Source organism: Maylandia zebra, linkage group LG3, assembly GCF_041146795.1.
Source record: "Maylandia zebra isolate NMK-2024a linkage group LG3, Mzebra_GT3a, whole genome shotgun sequence".
Taxonomy (NCBI): domain Eukaryota; kingdom Metazoa; phylum Chordata; class Actinopteri; order Cichliformes; family Cichlidae; genus Maylandia; species Maylandia zebra.
In genome coordinates, this window is record NC_135169.1 from 57,350,375 (window position 1) to 57,367,926 (window position 17,552).

Consider the following 17,552-nt stretch of genomic DNA (forward strand, 5'->3'; position numbering starts at 1 on the left):
CTGCTGTGATTGATCAACAGTCACAGAAATGTAGACTTGTAGTTATTACTGCAGTATGGTCACAGCAGATACTGATAAACATGTATTATGAGGATGGATGATCAAGTTTCTCACTCTCTCCTTTAAATCTCAGTTTTTTCTTCTTCACAGTTTATCTGTTAATTTATTAATGAATAACACTGAAAGAGTTTCTGTTATATTTCCCCTTGAACATCAGCTTATTAGGGCGGCATTAGGAAATAGCCCCCCTCCAAAGAATGAATAAATGAATGATGATAATAATAAAATGATTCAAAAGCAGAGCTCAGAGTGGTAGAATGGTCAAACATGGATCCACGGGTGGTTCAACTGCATTTGGTGACGTGACCAAAGCAAATCTTTCAAATAATCCCACCATCAACGGGATGTTGTCTCCTTTACTACGGTTACTTTACTTGGTCACCGTGTGAATTTCTTTGAAATGAACCAAATTCTTTTATTTGTTGGTTGTTGCATATTTAACCTCTACAGTCAGGAAAGGAGGAGATGAGGCCTCAACAATGTTGGGTTGTAGCTGTGCTTCAGGTTAGAGTGAGTGTCCATGGAATAAATGTAAGTCAGTGAACTGGAAACATGACTGTGTTCAAACTTTGTTTTCCTTTTTATAATGAGTCTAATCAAAGGTGGACAGAAGTATCTCCACTGTGACTTTTCTGTGTCACCATCAGAGCTTCTGCACAGTGTTTCTGGGGCAGATAACATTGCAGCATTATGGAGACATTATGGAGACAAAAAGAAAAGCGTCTGGACTTCTTTAAGTTAAACTTAAAGAAATCCAGACGCTTTTCTTGGACTGTTGGTTTCAGTGTTTAGTCTCATTCACACACTCCCTCAGACTCTTCACACACACTGATTTGCTGACATAAACACACTCCTGTGTGCTTTCTTGGCTTCACACACACACTGAGGACCATCTACAGACTGTGAGCTCCGTCTTCTTTGTCTTTGGAGCCTGACAGGGGATTTCTAAAAATCACCCTGTAATTCTTCAGCTAAGACACCTGAGTTAGAAAACACAAACACTGCAGTCGTTTTTTTTACACGTGTAGCAACGAACGCAACCTGCGAACTGCATCTGCCTGTGTTCTTTGTTTATAGGTCTTATGTGTGTGTGTGTGTGTGTGTGTGTGTGTGATACATATACACACTTAAGATTATAGCTTCACTTCTGCAAAAAAGCACGCTCTGCACTGCAAACCTGCAGTTTCCTGTCACTCTGACTTTGCACAGACCCAAAGCAACGGGTTATTTCTCTTTTCTACATCTGTTCTCTAAAACAGGAAGTGTTTTAGTAGCTGAATAAGTTCATCACAAAGTTATTAGGTCACATAGACATGTAGATTGCTTAGTAAACAAGAAAAATTTCATAAAGTTATAAAAAATTATTATATTAATTATAAAAAAACAAAAATCTCTTGACAGAGCCAAACTCTGACAAAGTCAGGAACAAAACTTTCTCCAGCGTGTGAACTTTCCTCCTAGACTCAGTCTGAGCAGTCAGACCACATATTTCTAAAGCAGCACATGAAGGTGTGGCTCACACACACACAGGTGAAGGAAACAGCTGCAGTATTAAAAGCTGCTTCACTGTCTACAAATATATGAACTGAATGTTTCTTTCAGGCTGTAAAAACCTTATTTATCCTCCATTACAGTCCTGCATTCAGAGCATTACTTCTGTTATATTAGTACATGTATTTTATTCTGATGAACACATGAAACTCTGAGCTGGATTGAATCCATTGAATCAGAGTCCAGGACTCAGACTAAACACACTGAATGTGTCCTGAGCTCGGCCGCTGTTCCACAGTAACTGCTGTCAGAGTCACTGTTACTGAGTTAGCTTAGCTAGCAGAGCAGCTAGCAGTTAGAGTATGAACTCTGTAAGCAGTCAGTTCGGTCCTGGACATGGTTACTGACATAAAGCTGCTCTCTGCAGCCATGTTTGACCTGCTGCTTTGTAGGACTACAGTAATGGAGGATTTGGAGGCTGAACTGGGCTCTGTGACACTTTTTGTAGTGAACTGATGAAAGCTGCGTCTCAGATGGATGTTAGTCCAACACATCAGACACGACCTCTGCAGCTCTCAGTTGATGTGCACATGAATGATTTGTGTTTCCTCTGCAGGTGAAGGTAGAAAGTGTGTGTGAGCTGATGTGAACTGAGCAGCATGGATCAGTGTGAGGACAGAGAGGAGGGAGTCCCTCCCTCTAAAAGCACTCTGTGTGGGGAACATGAGAGCCAGACCAAAGCTCAGAGGTGAGATGACCATCTCTAACTGTCCATGACTCTTCTCCATGTCACAGCTCAGCACTCACATCACTGCTCCATCATTATTCACAGGAACCAGCCTGGACCTCCACCCAGCTCTGTGTCCTCTAAGAGCAAACGGGTGAAGCATTTCTTTCGTAATTTAGGGCGAAAAAAGTCATCTGACGAAAAGTAAGTTCATGTCAGTGTTAAAATGTTTGAAATTTTAATCAGCTTTTTACTATTTAACGATTTAAATAATAAACTATTTAATACTTTATTTATACTTTTTATGTAATGTATTGGACACATTGGATGTGACACATGTTTCATGTTCACTTATTTTTAGCGTCAATCAGAAACCATCCAGCTCTGTGTCCTTAAAGAGTGACCTGTCCAATCATCGAGACATTGATTTTAAATCCCAGCCTGTGTCCGCTGCAGAGAGGTGAGCTGTTAGTAACAAGAACTCTCTGATTTAAATGATTTTGATGTTTCCTGGTTTCTAAAATGCATCTCTGTAGCAGAGCAGTGTCTCCAAGGACACACAGGCTCAGCTGTAACTGTCAGTTTATCTGGTTTAAGACACATTTGGACTCAATTGGCTGTTTTTAACTATGTATTTTAATCAGAGGTGTAAATCTAGACCTCACACATCTGGATCCTAAACTATGATAGAAACAGCTGCTAGCAGTGGGTAGTTTGACTTTGATACGCTGCTCTAGAAAGCAAACAAAGGTTTGTGCAGCTCCTCTTCAGAAAAGTGTTCAGAGAGCAGCTGCTGTATTAGACAAAGGCTCGTCGTGTGAGCCCAGATGTGTGTAACAGCTGGATGAAGGAGAACCATCACAGTCGCGTCTCCATCCCGCCTTTATTAATGAACTTCCTGTTGCTTGCAGATGACGGGAACACAAAGTGTTTGTGCCACGTGATGCTGCAGGATTTGTTAACGTGTCCATGATGGTAACATCTCCTCGTCTAACTGCAAACACATGAGCGCTCCTAACGGCAGCTATCACAGCCACACAGACTGTGTCTCACTGTTGCATTCAGGGACATTTGTTTTCCTGTAAAAAGCTGAACTCTAATCTAAGAGGACTGTTACTGACAGGAAACAGCTGCATTATCTGCAGTCTGTGTGATCACTAGAGATGGCACGATACCACTTTTTTTATGTCCGATACCGATACCGATATCATAAATTTGGATATCTGCCGATACCGATATGAATCCGATATAGTGTTTTTTAATCAACAAAACTGTTTTTTAAATATCTTGCTGCATTTTGCAAGTCTGCAAGTTCATACTCAAGTTTAAAACAACAACTACACTAAAACTATTCTGTTATACCTGTATACAAAAAAAATATTTCATAGTTCAGCAATACTGATCAATCTAATAAACTTAGACCTACACCATCCTCACTATTCTGGTATTTTAAAGAGTACTTAGCGTAAATATTAAGCAACCTAACTAATAGGGTTCCAACTCCCAGCAACAACAAAAATAAATAAATAAAAAATAGGGAACCACCCCTCACGCGCCACCTCATGATGCTTAATCGACGTAATCAACCTTAATTTGATGCAGTGTGAAAAAAAAATGCACAGAAATCAATTATTTTTCAAGAAATATTAAATAGATTCAACATCTTTCTTCAACAAAATTGCAGACTGCACAGATGGTACCTTCCCAAAGGAAAAAGTACTATAGCTTACTACTTATTACAGCCATCAGCTGCGTAGAAAAGGATCCTCGAGTAGAAAGTAATATTAAATAAATTCTAACAACAGCTTATCAAGCTTAAACGTGCTGCTGTTGTTCAGCCGCTGGTTTCTTCTTTCTGGTGCAAAGTGGGCCAAAAACAAAGAAGAGAGACGGAGTCGCGACAGAAAAGCCGATCAGCTGATCATTAAGCAATTTCATGATTGAAGTAGCAGCAAGAAGAGGCAGTCGCTTGTTAAGCTTAACGCAGGAATGCTTTACAAACATTCAGAGATGGACTTACACACTTGCTTTACTTCTCTCGGGATAACTTTGTCGGAGATGAAATGCCAGGTTGCTAGCGAAGCTCCAAATGCTATCCAGACCACCACAGGTCCCGCGTGCCACAGCCGCTCTATCACGTGATGCATACTGCTCCAACGTGCTAACGTTCTGAGGCGAGTTCCGGCGTGTTGCAAGTTTTGCGAGGTGCTTTCGTGATATTTAATGGATCGGATTACATTTTTTATTTTTCTCCGATATCCGATCCAGTAATTTAGGTCAGTATCGGACCGATACCGATACGTAATATCGGATCGGTCCATCTCTAGTGATCACAGCTGCTTCAATCACTTCATCAGAGAATTGATCATTGAATAAAACATGTTTGTGTCTGCAGAGGTCAGAGGTCACAGTCTGCAGGATCCAGCTGTCCGTCTGTGAGGAGTGACCGGTCCAAACATCACCCTCCAGACTTCAGTGATGAACCTGGACCAACGAGGTCAGAGACCTGTGATGACTCCTTTACATGTTTGTGTTTTCCTGGATAAATATGACCAAAGATTCATTAAAAAGATGAAAATATTAGACTTTGTCCTGTAGCGCTGTGTGGCAGGCAGGATTGGACCCAAACACAACAGGATGAAGTCAAAGAGGCAGCTTTATTTCAGCTGTGAACATGCAAACAGCAGAAATAAGGAAACATAACTGTAGGTTTGCAGTGAATGAAGCCTCAGCTCGACGCTCCACTTTGTCCCTCTTTTCCTTCTCCAAACAGCCACATCAGGAGTCTCTGATGGAGTTTTAAAATATTTAATTACAAATGTCCAAAGATGGGTTCAGGATACCTGAATCCACAGTTATTAAAGCTAAAATAGTTCACAGGGTTTGGACTTTGTTAGGTGACGAGAGAACATCAAAGTGTTTTTTATCTTTAAACAGTATTTTTATCACTTCAGTTGCTCTCACAGCCCTGTTTGTTATTTTACCAGAGCTCTTATGTTTCACTCAGTGCTCCCACCAAACACCTTGGAGGACACATTAGTGTGATTTAGATTTCATTGGTGTAAACACCAGTCACACAAGCTAACCCATGGTTACCGGTAAGCCCAGGTGAGTCAGCAACAGGTGGTGTTATCATCATAACTGTGTGGACCAAGAGCGAGAGGCCATTACAAGCTCCACCCAGGCAGGCAAAACGCTAGCAGGAGAGAGCAAAACATAAAACCTGATAAGCCATCATGAGCCAGCCAGAGAGACACAGAGTTTATACTAGAAGAGAAACATGCTCATCTTCATCATGTTTGTTTAAATAGAGAAAATCAGAAGTCTCTGTGTGTCAGACCACGGCTCTACACAGACACTTCTAAGCTGCTTCAGAGTGAACTGACCCAGATAATCTGCACACAGCGGCTGTAAAACAGTGAAAGTCATAACTGTCTCTCTCTGATGGAAAGCTTTTATTGTGAAGTCAGGAAGTCTGCATGAAGTGCTGAGTTTGTATTCATCACTCAGTGTTTAATGAGACAGGCAGACAGGAAGAGCAGCTCATTAGTGTTGATGACATCAAAGGAACTGCAGTTACGTCACATCTGGATGTTTTTCACTGACAGTAAATGTTTTAGTGATAAATGTGTTCACAGAGGGAGGAAGAGGAGTGGTGTTTGTGATGAGGAGCAGCTGTCCTGCTGTGCTTTGTGTCAGGACGTCCTGAAGGATCCAGTCTCTACCAGCTGTGGACACTGGTTCTGCAGACAGTGCATCTCCTCATACTGGGACCAGTCTGCTTCATCGGGAGACTCCTCCTGTCCCCAGTGTGGAGAAAGATCCAGAAGCAGAGCTGGACTGCAGACAGCCAGTCAGAGCAGCTGTGTACAAAGTAAGACTGAACATCTGTCTGCTGATGGACTCATTTCTGAAAACTGGACTTCTTGTGTTGTTCAGACATTGAAGAGTTTTCTTTCTCTTTAGTCTCATTGTTTTTCTTTCTTTCAGCAGATGTTGGTCTGCAGGAGGTTTTAGATGAACATAAGATCAGTCTGAGGAGGAGATGTGAACGTGTGACTGAAGGAAGTGATGAAACAGGAAGTAGAACCCTCCTCAACACCATCTACACTGAGCTCTACATCACAGAGGGACAGAGTGAAGAGGTTCATACCCAACATGAGGTGAGGCAGCTGGAGACAGCTTCCAAGATGGACGCCCTCCATGACGCTCCAATCAGGTGCCAGGACATCTTTAAAGCCTTACCTGACCAACAGAGACTCATCAGAGTGGTTCTGACCAACGGCGTGGCTGGTGTTGGAAAAACCTTCTCAGTGCAGAAGTTCACTCTGGACTGGGCAGAGGGCTTGGAGAACCAACATGTCAGTGTGGTGGTTCTGCTTTCATTCAGGGAGCTGAACCTGATCAGAGATGAGCAGTACAGTCTTCTGGAGCTGCTCCATGTTTTCCATCCAACATTACAGAAGGTCACAGCAGAGAAGCTGGCTGTCTCTCAGCTTTTGTTCATCTTTGACGGCCTGGATGAAAGCAGACTTTCATTGGATTTCACCAACAGGAAGCTGCTGTCTGATGTCACACAGAAGTCATCAGTCAGCCAGCTGCTGACAAACCTCATCCAGGGGAATCTGCTTCCCTCGGCTCTCGTCTGGATAACTTCCCGACCCGCAGCAGCCAATCAGATCCCTCCTACATGTGTTGACAGGCTAACAGAAGTACGAGGCTTCACTGACGCCCAGAAGGAGGAGTACTTCAGGAGGAGATTCAGTGATGAAGAGCTGTCCAGCAGAATCATCTCCCACATGAAGACATCCAGGAGCCTCCACATCATGTGTAGTATCCCAGTCTTCTGCTGGATCACTGCTACAGTTCTGGAGCACATGTTGACTACAGAGCAGAGAGGAGAGCTGCCCAAGACCCTGACTGACATGTACTCACACTTCCTGCTGGTTCAGACAAAGAGGAAGAAGAACAAGTACCATGAGGGACGTGAGACGAGTCCACAGGAGCTGACGGAGGCTGACAGGGAAGTTCTTCTGAAGCTGGGGAGGCTGGCATTTGAACATCTGGAGAAAGGAAACATCATGTTCTACCAAGAAGACCTGGAGCAGTGTGGTCTGGATGTGACAGAGGCCTCGGTGTACTCAGGAGTTTGTACAGAGATCTTCAAAAGAGAGTGTGTGATCTTCCAGAAACCAGTCTACTGCTTTGTTCATCTGAGCATTCAGGAGTTTCTGGCTGCTGTCTACATGTTCCACTGTCACATCAACAGGAAGACAGAGGTACTGAAGAACCTTCTGGGTCAAAACTATTGGAAATCATCTCTGGATGATTTTCTGAACAGAGTCATGTATAAATCCCTCGAGAGTAAAAATGGCCACCTGGACCTGTTTGTTCGCTTCCTTCATGGCCTCTGTCTGGAGTCCAACCAGAGACTCTTAGTAGGTCTGCTGGGTCAGACAGAGATCAGTCCAGGAACCATCCAGAGAGTCATCAACAACCTGAAGGAGATGAACAGTTATGAAATCCCTCCTGACAGAAGCATCAACATCTTCCACTGTCTGATGGAGATGAACGACCTCTCAGTACATCAGGAGATCCAAGAGTTCCTGATGTCAGAGAACAGATCAGAGAAGGAACTCTCTGAGATCGAGTGCTCAGCTCTGGCCTTCATGCTGCAGATGTCAGAGGAGGTTCTGGATGAGTTGGACCTGTTGAAGTACAAAACATCAGAACGGGGACGACAGAGACTGATTCCAGCTGTGAGGAACTGCAGAAAGGCTGGGTGAGTCCAGATGTGATCATTAACATCATTAATTAGTGTAGGTTAGTAGTTTAGTTCTACAGATATACGCAGTACTTAACGACTCTCATTAGTTTGAGTTTCTCAGATAAGATGCTATTTTGTGTTGATCAGGAAATGTGTGCGTGCACTTAGCATAATCCTGCATTGGTAGTCGTATGCTGTGTGTTGTAGACTACACGTAGTACCTGTGTTGTGTCATTAGGGGGCAGTATTTTAAACCTGCTGCTTCTGCTGCTGTTAGTCATTCAGACGCTGCTGTTAGAGAGAAGACAGAAATAAGAATCTATTTTTGTATTTTATCTTTGTAGTGAAATGAAGTCTAATGTTAAACACAGTGACAAATATCCAGAGCAGTCACCGTCTGAGCTTCTCCTCTGACTACAGACAGAACTACAGACACAGAGTTTATTGACATAAACATGGCTAGTGAGGATGAAGGTGCTGAGGAAGACTCTGGTTTAGTGTGATTAAAGTGTGATGTACTGATGAGTGACAGTGCTGTGGTTCAGAGTGAGGGCTCAGAGGTGAACCAGCTGTTTCTTCTCACTCAGTTTGTCCCCAACAGAGGGACGAACTGAGTGAGAAGAAACTGCTGACATCTGGACTGAACATGTGTCAAATATGTGAGCTAACACTGATGTCACAGCAGCTCATGGATTCACTCTCATTCCTGCTGCTGCTCCTAATGAGAATGTCTGACTTCATGTCCTCATTAATCACAGAGCTGATTGTTCAGTGTTTAGTTGTTGCTGCTGAAATGTCGTCCCTATTTTCTGCTGATGGAAGTCACTGCTGTGTTTTTGACTGCTGTTTACATCCCCGAGCTAACTTCCTGGCAGCGCTCGCCAAACGTCATGATGTCATCAGTGCTTCATAGACTGTGGGAGCTTTAGGTTGTAACCACAAAGTGTTTGTGTCCGTACGCTGCAACCTTCCACACCATTCCTTTATTGTACAGACTCAGCAGCAGCTCCATGGATCCCAAATCCAAGAGTGGAGAACAGATTTGAAGTGTGTCACATCCATGCAGTCACAGCTGTTTCCACCATGTTTCCACTGATATTAATCCTGTTCAATGACACGTTTCATATCAGTGAATATGTTCTTTAGGACGTCCACTGACATGTTTAAGTGTCCTGCTGGAAATCACTCAAATCATCCATGAAATCCATGAAAAATCCTTTTAGTGTTTCTAACTTCAGCCTCTGTCCTCTCTCTCTCTCCATCCTCCTCACTGCTTCTTTCACTGATAATCACACAAACATCGTATTCAGCTACAAAATAACACAATAATATCATCTGATGATCATTATTATAAGAGCAGGATCCATATTTGATATCAGAGTAACACACTGCTTGGTTATGTGCAGTCATCATCAGTGACTGTGGGTCAAACAGAAGCTCTCTGATTGGTTGCTGACCTTGGTCACCTGTCCACTCTCACCTGTTTGTGTTTGCTCTCTCTTTGCTGTCTCCATCCTCTCTCTCCTTTCTCTCCCTCTCTGTCTTTGTACGTCACTCAGGTCCAATGGAAACAGTGACATTTACAAACCAATCAAAGACAAACTGATCCATGTCAGGTTATAACAATATTCAAAGTGAATACAGGCTGCTGCTGGACACAGACAGGTAACATCATTTTGACTTGCTGTCACCTGGATCTGGACTCATAAACACTGAAGCCCTGAACAGGAATACAAATCATTTTCTGCCAACTAGCGACACACCAGCAGATAATGGCTCAGAAAGCTCAAATGAGCCAATCATTTCTGTGTTTAGTTCCCCTGAAATCAGATCTGATATCAGCAGCTCTGAGTTCATTCATCATTATTGTCCAGTGATGAGATTTCTGCTCCGTTTGGTAACAGTCAGCAGGTTTTTCCTGCGTGTGGACGTGAACAGTCGTACCTGACAGCAGGTAGCAAACAGAGATCATCTTTCCAGCTGGAACTCTTCACTGAGCTGAACTCATTCAAAATGTTCTGGAGTCAAAACAGGAAACAGTCCAAATGTGTGTCTTCACTCTGACTCTGGATCAGATCTCAGTGACAGACTGTGGACATTATGGAAGCCTAAATGTGACACCATCTTCCTCCTTCATCTGCAGATTAAAGCCAAACAAAGATTCTCATTAAAAGTCTGCAGGTCTGAGAGAGACTCAATCGTTGTGTCATGTCAAACACAGTAAGAGGAGCTGAAGCACAGATGTGAAGAGCAGATTCATCAGATTATGACCTCACTCTGTTTTGTCTTCATATACATTCAGTCTGTGTTTATAATGCAGATTTTCTGCTTTTATAATAACACATTTTATATTTTCTATCATCACAGACTGACTCAGTGTCGACTCTCAGAGTCTCACTGTGAAGTTGTGGCCTCAGCTCTGAAGTCCAACCCCTCCCATCTGACAGAGCTGGACATGAATGAGAACAACCTGCAGGATTCAGGTGTGAAGCTTCTGTGTGCTGGACTGGAGAGTCCAAACTGTCGACTGGAGACTCTGAGGTGAGTTCACTGACTGCAGCTGTTGTTGTTTTTCTATATTTCAGGTCTTTGATTGATGTTTGAAACTTTCTTCAGTTCCTAAATGTTCAGGATGTGTCTGAAGACAAATGTGAAGAAGTTTGAGTGCTTTCAGAAATGTTGTCTTTCCAAACGACTGAACAACAGTTTTTCCTTTTGGCTCCAAACAGAAGTGACAGACTTGAGCAGGGTTCATTTAAAGGCTGACAGAAGTGGAGTGGTGACGGGGAGATGTTTGACAGGACAGTGTTTCAGCCTCCACAGGTTCATGTTGTGCTCCATCAGTCAGTGAAGATGAAGTCGGTGCTGATGAGGCTGTAGAGTGTGTGAGGGATGTGAATGAGGATGATGAAGATCTGATGATAGCAGATAAAAACAGGCTGCAGAGACTTTGAGCCATACAGGGCACACAGTGTGTGTACAGAACAGCTGAAATCATTATGGAGGCCTCACTGGGATATGGAAGCATCACAGTACAGCTTCAGTGAAGCATTAAAGTCTCTGATATGAGATGAGAAATGAAGCAGCCAGAGCTTTTTCATGAGTGGAAATCCACTGTGACTGTGAGCTGCTGCTACAGCCTCCAGATTAGCCAGCAGCTCATCCTGCTCAACATTTTCTCACCAACTTTAATGGAAGTGTGATGTTTTCAGCTGGAGTGATGGTCAGGGTGGCCTCCCTCTCCTCTTCTTCTCCTCTTCCTCTTTCATTTGTAAAGCCACTTCTGCTGCTTTCATTCATTTGGAAGTCCTGTAGCTGAGTTTGGGAGAGACTAACAGCCTCGGCAGCAGAGGGGAGAAAGGCTGTAACACCACCACTTTACTCTGTTCTACCTGTCACATCATTTTATCAGGAAACAAATATGCTCATGTTTTTACTATGTTTGTCTTGAAGATGTAAGAAGATCACATGGTGCTTTTTATTATTGTGTTGGTTTGTTTGCTGTCTCTTGGATGGAGCCCAGCTGTGCGTGGCCCCTGGGCCTGTGGTCAGAGTGTGTGCTGGATAATCCGGCCCAGGATGAGGCCAAACTGACATGGGATGAAATGTCTGTCACATAATTGAGCTTAGTGTAGTTTCATTTCTGCACAATTTAAAAACAACCAAAACTTTGTTCTGTCTTTTCTATGTTATACTGTAGACTTTCTTTGATACTGTGTCCAAAAGGAGCAGCTTTTACTTTGAAGGGGAGGCGTCTCTGTTTCCTCTTCAGGTTGGATGATGGAAGCAAATGACTGTGTGATGTTCTTTCAGTGTTGCACTTTGTAGACGCTCCCTGAGCACTGGTCTCACAGCCAGCTGCACATAGAGACCAGTGTTGTTAGTCCAGGTCAGAAGATGACTTGTTGGAATGAAAATGAGCTTGTAGTTTGTCTGCTTTAATAATGTGACTGGAAAAAGGTGTTGGACTTCAAATATGTCCATTTCTTTCACACTTCACCTTTAAAAGTGAAGCCTTGTGGTTCCTGGAAGGAAAAACACGACTTTTTCAAGTCTTTGTCCTGTTTTTATGAGAAATGTACGACTTTAATGTGAAACATTCAGAGTTTTTTCTCTTGTTGTGTTTGTTTGAAGCTGCTTCCTGTTGGCTTCAGCTGTTTGGAGTTTCCATTTTCTAAACTTCTACATTCTGAACCTTCTTCAGCTCTGAACAGATGATGAAACACTGAATGATTTCAAGCTCACACTTTGTCTAATAAACTTACATCTTTCATTCTTTATACAGATTGAGGGGCTGTGGTTTGTCAGAGATCAGCTGTGATTATCTGGCAGCAGCACTGAAGTCCAACCCCTCCCATCTGAGACAGCTGGAGCTGAGCCTGAACAACAAGCTGCAGGATTCAGGAGTGAAGCATCTGTGTGGTTTCCTGGAGAGTCCAGGATGTGGACTTGAAACTCTGAGGTCAGTCAGCATGTTTTAGTTGTGCTGAGATGAATATGATGTGAAAGTTGTGCTGACACTAAACTGCAGACATCAGGCTGATATTATACTGATCCACACTGAGGATCTTCATGGTAAAGTCTGTTTTCTTCTTCTCTGGTTTAGTCCATTGACTGCAGCAGAACAATGTTCACATTTCAAACAGTGAGACTCAACGTATGGCCCGCGGCCCACACGCGGCCTGCCCACCTTTCCTGATTCAGAGAGAGGGGACCCTGATTAACTGTGTAGTGTTCTTCCTCACAGTTCTAAGTATCAGACACAACAATGAATAATCCACAGCTGACTGTCTTTAGCAGGTCAAAGGTCACGGCACACAGCAGACAGTGGGAAATATTATAACTCTGATCATTTATCAGCACATATCCATATGTATAAAAACAAAGCTGACACTGTGAGACTTGATCAGAGGTGTGATCATCACAGCAGAGGCCTTTGTGTCAAAGTCACTGAGGATCAAACAGAAACACATGAAGCAGATTTTCCTGTTCTGGCTTTTTATAGCAGATAGCCTTCAAAATATTCTGCAGTCCATCAAAAACTGAAGCAAACCATGAATCAACATGTGAACATGAGCTGATGCTGCTGAAGTGAAGCAAAGTTACAGAGGTTTGATTACAGACACAGCTGAGAGTTTGTAATCTGTCATCATTTTAAAAGGTTTACATTTCTTCAGTATATCCACATTTGCAGCTGCTACCTCAACCTCCACTTGTCCAACACAACTGCTGTCCACTGCCTCCATGACATTGTGATTTTGCTGTTGGTCTTCTGTCAGATCTTCATCAATCACTTCTGCACGGGGCACACCTTCAGACTCTGCAGCTGCATAACGAAAGCCTGTAAGATAAAATTAGACATAAGGTAAATGTACACCAATATTCCAATGACAGGTGTGTGATTCATCTGGAAGTTATGTGCGGATTAGTGTACAGTGATAGCAATTTAGTATGTTTTTAGAGGGGGGGGGGTTGTTTACCTCCGATGGGTGCTCTTTTTCGCTTCCGTTGCGTACGCCTTGAGTGCCGGTCCGAGTCTGATACAGGTATGTCGTCATGCCCCATGTGCAGTGTTGGTGCCCAGTCTGGATTTGTTACATCCATTTCATATGCTGGTTTGCCTGCAATAATGCCAAATCATAAGCTACTCAGTCGACATGATGTGGTTCTGCAGCATCACACATTAGCATGTTTTATCTCATTATCTATGACCGCAGCACGTTGAAAATAACACTAAAAGCCTTTCAAGAGTGATATGAATTAATTTAGAACTCACCGGAAAGAAAATGCCGTGAGCAAACCAACAAAAAGCTGGGGATTGCAGAGAACTCGATATCCGCTCGTCTCACCGCTGCAATCCAAGCCTGACGTCTTTGTTTAGTAATATCGGATACATGGGATCCCTCACGTTGCCTCCAGGATGGAAAACGATGAAAAGAGAGCCCGTTATCCAGCTTCTTGCCTTCACGATCGTGTGATCTAACGTTGCAACCGACAACACAACACGTACGATCCATAGCTGAAATGGTATCCTTTGGCTGGCCTACTGTCATGGCGGAAGGGGGCATGGCCCATCTCCCGTGACATCACGCTCCAAAGCCCTATAGGTGGGAAAATGTACCATGTCGACCAATCAAAAATGATATGGAAACATGACATTTGGTTGTTTAGCAAAAGGGGGAAGTTTTAGGAGTGACCGGCAAGAGAGAGCGAGTGAGCGAAAGAGAGAGAGAGTTTTGATACGTGAGAGATTTGTGACGTTTACCGTGTTTGGTCTCAAGTTAGTTTGTTGTCTTGTGTATTTAGTGTGTAGCTGTTGTTTTGTTTTGTGTGTCAGTTCTACTAGTGATCGTCACAGTTGCTGCCTTAAAGCCAACAAAGGCAGATTGCAGTGTAAACGCTGAGTGACACACCTGCTGTCAGACCTGCAGGTTTATCCCTGTGCTGTTCTCATATGTGTTAGAGTGACACAAACTATTGTTTGACACCTGATTGTTCTGTAAATAGTTTGAAATGATTATATGAAAAACGTCTGAGCCTTGGCTGCATTTTTTGGTAAATAGTACCATATAACTTTGTTGTTTGCAAAACGTGTGCGTATTTTTAAAAATGTACAATCTCTATTTGCATTTCAAGTTATGAAGATGATTCGTTAAACATGTGTGTGGTTTTTACAGTCAAAATATCACTTTCTACTTGTATTTTAAATTTTGTCTGAATTTAGATAAATTGTGCTGATACAGTTGGTCAAAATGAGAAAATAACAGATTGGCAAGATAAACTGTTTTTAAAGGTAAAATATAGAGGCCACATCAAAAGTAGTCAAGAAGGGTTAAAGGCTAAAAGCAAAGTTGTCACCAAGTACTGTTTATATTTGTGTGTATTGCTGCAGCTTTTTTGAGTATTAATTTGGTGCCTTTGTGTGAAATAATGGTATTGTGAGTGATCCATATAGTCACAAAGAATAGCCACTTGTTTCTGTGCTACCAAAGTTCCCCGGCTTTCATTCAAAATGTGTTTATCGTCAGCACCTGCACATTAAACTACTTAAACATTATAAATGTCTTCAAGCTCACACTGAGGCCTGTGGGGTACTATCAGCCACTGAGACAGTACACACATTTATATGTGTTTGTATATGAATATTTCATACTTTAAGACTGCCTGTTTATTTAAGGGAGATGAACAAAATACATTGGAATTGTACAAAATAATATCATGGATGATAAATTAAATAGATTTTAAGTAGATGCTTGTGCATTCTTAAAGTCTTATATGTTGAACTGAACTATGTGATCTGTTCAAAGCCTTAATCTTAATTTGAAGTGAAATGTGCATTTTGAGTTTATACACTATGTATATAAGGCGACCGTTTCCTTTTGCAGTATTTTTGTGTGGTGTACTTTTCTATGTCTTAACAAAAGGGGAACAAAGGTGTTTAAGTTCACCTAGGATGATGTGTTTTAATTTTCACATGGTCTTGCTTGAATTTGACCCTGACAAAGGCGTATGAACTCTGTCAGCTGTTTGGAGTTTCCATTTTCTAAACTTCTACATTCTGAACCTTCTTCAGCTCTGAACAGATGATGAAACACTGAATGATTTCAAGCTCACACTTTGTCTAATAAACTTACATCTTTCATTCTTTATACAGATTGAGTCTCTGTGGTTTGTCAGAGATCAGCTGTGATTATCTGGCAGCAGCACTGAAGTCCAACCCCTCCCATCTGAGAGAGCTGGAGCTGAGCCTGAACAACAAGCTGCAGGATTCAGGAGTGAAGCATCTGTGTGGTTTCCTGGAGAGTCCAGGATGTGGACTTGAAACTCTGAGGTCAGTCAGCATGTTTTAGTTGTGCTGAGATGAATATGATGTGAAAGTTGTGCTGACACTAAACTGCAGACATCAGGCTGATATTATACTGATCCACACTGAGGATCTTCATGGTAAAGTCTGTTTTCTTCTTCTCTGGTTTAGTCCATTGACTGCAGCAGAACAATGTTCACATTTCAAACAGTGAGACTCAACGTATGGCCCGCGGCCCACACGCGGCCTGCCCACCTTTCCTGATTCAGAGAGAGGGGACCCTGATTAACTGTGTAGTGTTCTTCCTCACAGTTCTAAGTATCAGACACAACAATGAATAATCCACAGCTGACTGTCTTTAGCAGGTCAAAGGTCACGGCACACAGCAGACAGTGGGAAATATTATAACTCTGATCATTTATCAGCACATATCCATATGTATAAAAACAAAGCTGACACTGTGAGACTTGATCAGAGGTGTGATCATCACAGCAGAGGCCTTTGTGTCAAAGTCACTGAGGATCAAACAGAAACACATGAAGCAGATTTTCCTGTTCTGGCTTTTTATAGCAGATAACCTTCAAAATATTCTGCAGTCCATCAAAAACTGAAGCAAACCATGAATCAACATGTGAACATGAGCTGATGCTGCTGAAGTGAAGCAAAGTTACAGAGGTTTGATTACAGACACAGCTGAGAGTTTGTAATCTGTCATCATTTTAAAAGGTTTACATTTCTTCAGTATTGAACAGCAGAAATGAGGCTTTGTTTTGGGAGGCCGACAGCAGTGAACACAACAGCAGACTGGTGCGTAATAAGCAGTGAATAATGCAGGAAACAGATTTTGAAGGTAAACTGTTCTTGAAGTACACTGAGAGAGAGAGAGCTGTGCAGGAAGTAAACGTCAAAGTCAGAGAGAATTCATGACGATGTTCATCAAACGTAAAGCGTAGTTTGGATCTTCTTCTGCTGCTGGTTCACTCAGTTTTGGTTGGAGACAGATGAAACCTGCAGCTTCAGGATCTGTGAGCTGTCCACTTTCAGCCCCGACGGCGTGTCCGTGTACGTGCCGTCAAGTGAACGATCCACGCTCTGTGTTTCCATCTTTGTGTGTTTAGCTGCTCTCATTTACTGTTTTATCTGTTTGCTTGTTGTTGAAATACTTTTGGGAGCTTTAACCTGAGATTCTGGCAAAATACATTTATATTAAAAATCGATTCAGGATTGAATGAATCAACATCGCTTTATTCAAATTAAAACCATTTAAATAGGAAAATCCATTTTTTTACAGCCGCCTCTAATGCTGGGTAATGTCAGCTGGTCCATGTGCAGCTGGCTGTGAGGCTCAGGGAGCGTCTACAAAGTGCAACACTGAAAGAACATCATCCATAAATATTGAGTAATAACTGGACTCTCATACAGCGAGACTCAAATGCCTTTAAACATCAGCTTATCCTGCTGATCCAAGTCCAACACTGAGTTTGTAAAAACATGTTTGTCAATCATTTTGTTTGGTTTCTGAGGAAAATGATTCAATAACTTGCTGCTAATACACAACATTTCATCATATTTCCTCATAACCCTCTTTTGTCTGACCATTTGATCCCATTTGAATTTGCAATAAAGGATCCACAGAGTTTGGTGACAATAATGACAGTAGATGTTTGTGTGAAAGTGCTGGAAGCAAATGAGTGTGTGATGTT

The 17,552-nt window shown here is 42.3% G+C and overlaps 3 protein-coding genes across 3 annotated transcripts in view; all 3 read left to right on the top strand.

Moving 5' to 3' along the window:
* Positions 1–17,552, top strand: part of LOC112433238 (NACHT, LRR and PYD domains-containing protein 12-like) — a 428,555-nt gene that overhangs the window by 194,907 nt on the left and 216,096 nt on the right. The gene's annotated exons all lie outside the window — the stretch shown is intronic.
* LOC143414142 (uncharacterized) lies at positions 1,985–4,824 on the top strand. The gene is made up of 4 exons (XM_076877874.1): positions 1,985–2,299; positions 2,384–2,482; positions 2,640–2,738; positions 4,674–4,824. Exons 1-4 carry the CDS (start codon positions 2,211–2,213, stop codon positions 4,822–4,824), a joined length of 438 nt encoding a protein of 145 aa, XP_076733989.1. The 5' UTR covers positions 1,985–2,210.
* Positions 6,371–15,895, top strand: LOC143414146 (protein NLRC3-like). Its single transcript, XM_076877878.1, has 4 exons — positions 6,371–8,060; positions 10,413–10,586; positions 12,331–12,507; positions 15,700–15,895. The coding sequence occupies exons 1-4, from the start codon at positions 6,469–6,471 to the stop codon at positions 15,893–15,895; spliced, it is 2,139 nt and encodes a 712-aa protein (XP_076733993.1). The 5' UTR covers positions 6,371–6,468.